This window comes from Nothoprocta perdicaria, unplaced genomic scaffold (assembly GCF_003342845.1).
Source record: "Nothoprocta perdicaria isolate Ctin4 unplaced genomic scaffold, notPer1 scaffold_614, whole genome shotgun sequence".
Lineage (NCBI taxonomy): Eukaryota > Metazoa > Chordata > Aves > Tinamiformes > Tinamidae > Nothoprocta > Nothoprocta perdicaria.
In genome coordinates this window covers 45,812-48,320 of record NW_020455882.1, presented here as the reverse complement: position 1 = coordinate 48,320, position 2,509 = coordinate 45,812, and the positions used below count along the sequence as shown (strand labels likewise).

Below are 2,509 nucleotides of genomic sequence, written 5' to 3'. Positions count from 1 at the left end.
TGCGCCCCGCGCGCGCCCGCGCGCCCGCTGAGCCGCCGGGACCATGAAGAAGTTTGCCTCGACGCGCAGCCTCAACAAGATCCTGCAGCAGTGCGACTCCTCGTCCCGCGAGTACGAGGAGATCCAGGCTGTGGAGAAGAAGTGGCACCTGCATCTGGCCACCCCGCGCAAGTTCCTGGACAAGAAGGGCAAAATGCCGTCTCTGTTCCTTTCAGCGCCGCCGCCGCCCAAGAGAGCCCCCAGCACCACGCTGACGCTGCGCTCCAAGTCCATGACGGCCGAGCTGGAGGAGCTGGGTGAGCGCCGCGCGGGCGCGGGCATGTTGCGTGCCGCTGCATGCAGAGCGGGCGCGGGCGGCCGCGCGGGCAGCGCCCGGTACCCCGGTGCCTGCAGGGTGCATGGACACAGGCTACCTGGTACCTGCAGGGTGTATGGACACGGGCTCCTCAGCACCCACAGGGTGCATGGGCATGGGCTCCCAGGCACCCACAGGGACTCCCCAGCACCCTCAGGGTGCATGGGCATGGGCTCCCCGTTATGCACAAGGTGCATGGACACAGGCTCCCCAGCACCCACAGGCTGCACCTGCATGGGCTCGTGCCCTCATACCGGGGCTGCTCCATGTACCAAGGGGCAGTGCTGGAACACAGGAATGGGGGGATATCGTGGCGGTCAGGGCACCTCTGGGTGGCCCCGCGTCAGAGGGCGCCCCAGCCTCCCCAGTGCTCCGGCCCCACCAGCCCCTTGTTTGTGTTTGGCTCTGCCTGCGGGCAGATGAGCTGGCGTGCGGAGCCCTCCCCCGTACACACGGGCACGTGCCCGCGCGCTCACACGTCCTGCTGCCACTACCAAGCCTGCCCACGGCTGCAGATGCTCTGGTGTCCCAGTGCACAGCTCTGTCCTCGCTGCTGTGTCCCACGACGCAGCCCCCCGGCCCCGCGCGCTGGGGCTCCGTGCGGGTCCCTGCGGCGCGCAGGGCTCCCCGGGAGCTGCCCGGCCGCGCGGCAGCGCTCCCGGATCCCGCCTGCACATTGCACCCGGCCGTGTTTCGAGCCACGTTTTGTGGCCGCCAGCAGAGCCCTGGGAGCCTCCGGCCCTGGGTTTGGGTGCCCTGCTCGGAGGCAGCCCGCTGGCACCGTCCCACGGTGTGTCCAGGCCTCGCTGCCCCGCGAGCTCCGCCTGCAAGAATCAGACCTTGCAGTCTGTGCTCGTGCTCTCAAGCGTGGGCGTGAAGGAGCAATCAGTATTTAAAGGTTTGCACAAAATGATGTGTTTTGTGCCCAGCGCACGGCCCTGTCCCCCAGCCCCGCTTGTCCCTGAGCCTGGAGCGGTCACGGGCTCCATGGAGGCTTGGGCGAGGATCTGAACCAGCCGGTTTCTTCACGTTCCTGTTGTTCCCCTTGCGCAGATACTGCGCGGGCACCGCGGCTCGTGCTCGTGTTTTTCCCCTCAGCTGCCGCTGCTGCCAACAGTTTCTCATCGGTGTGATGAGCGCTGCTCGCAGCGCGTGCTGCGGCGGGCGCAGCTGCCGGGCGCGGGGCGAGCGCTGCAGGCTCGTGCCGAGGGAAGTCACGCAGAGCACGCAGGAGTCTGCTGGGGAATGCATTAAAGATGAGGCCTCCGGGTCTCCCTGCGCGTCCTGCAGGCAGATGCTGCCTGGAGAGGCGCCGGGAGCCGGCGCCCGCCCCGCGGCTCCAGGACGGGATCCGTGGGCAGCAGTTGCTCTGAATCCCTGTGTTTTCCGGGAAGTTTTCGAGCAGCCCATTTGGTGTCCTGTGGAGCCGGGAGCGCTTCCCGGCCAGGCCCGTGACGCATCCACAGGGAGCGGCGCAGGGAGGATGGAGGGCAGCTCTGCCGCTCCCGCTGCGCCCGGGCGGGCGATGCCGGCGCCGCCTGCGCGGGGCCCGCTCGGCCTCCCGCAGCCCCGGGAAGGGCCGGCGCGGGGACGCGGGGACGCCTGCAGCCCCGCGGGGGTTCACAGGCTGCTCCCTGCGCTGTGGCTCCGAGGGAGCGGCCGGCCTGTCCCCATCCCCGGCCCTGTCCCCATCCCCGGTGTTCCCGTGGATTCCCGCGGCACGTCGGGCTGCACTCCCGGCACGCAGGCTCCTGCTGGCCACGCTCCTGTGTCCCGTCCTGCCCCTGCCCTGGACACGCGTGGGGAGCCGCCGCGGGCTCTTCCCGGGGAGCGCTGAGGAACCGAGAGCGTTTCTGCGGGGCTCTCTGCCATCCAAGCCGTCGCTGCCACCCAGACCCGTTCACAGCCTGCTGCCCCCCCATTGCTGCCATCCTGCCCCCCAGCCCTTCGGTGCCGGGGCAGGATGAGGAGCTGGGCTGAGCCCCACTGCAAGCCAGGCGGGGCACACAGTGGGTGTCCCCACATCCATGGGTGTCACTGTCGTGGCTGTCCCCACGTCCCTGGGTCTCCCTGTCGTGGTGTCACCATGTCCATAGGTGTCCCTGTTCCATGCGTGTCCCTGTCGTGGGTGTCCCCACGTCCATGGCTGTCCCT

At 69.4% G+C, this 2,509-nt stretch overlaps 1 protein-coding gene across 1 annotated transcript in view; it reads left to right on the top strand.

The window, feature by feature from the left end:
- The first annotated feature begins 43 nt into the window (after positions 1-43).
- LOC112956264 (SH3 and multiple ankyrin repeat domains protein 3-like) overlaps positions 44-2,509 on the top strand; it is a 38,227-nt gene continuing 35,761 nt past the window's right edge. The window contains exon 1 of the mRNA XM_026049765.1: positions 44-296. Coding sequence (XP_025905550.1) covers positions 44-296 — 253 coding nt within the window. The remainder of the gene's footprint in view (positions 297-2,509) is intronic.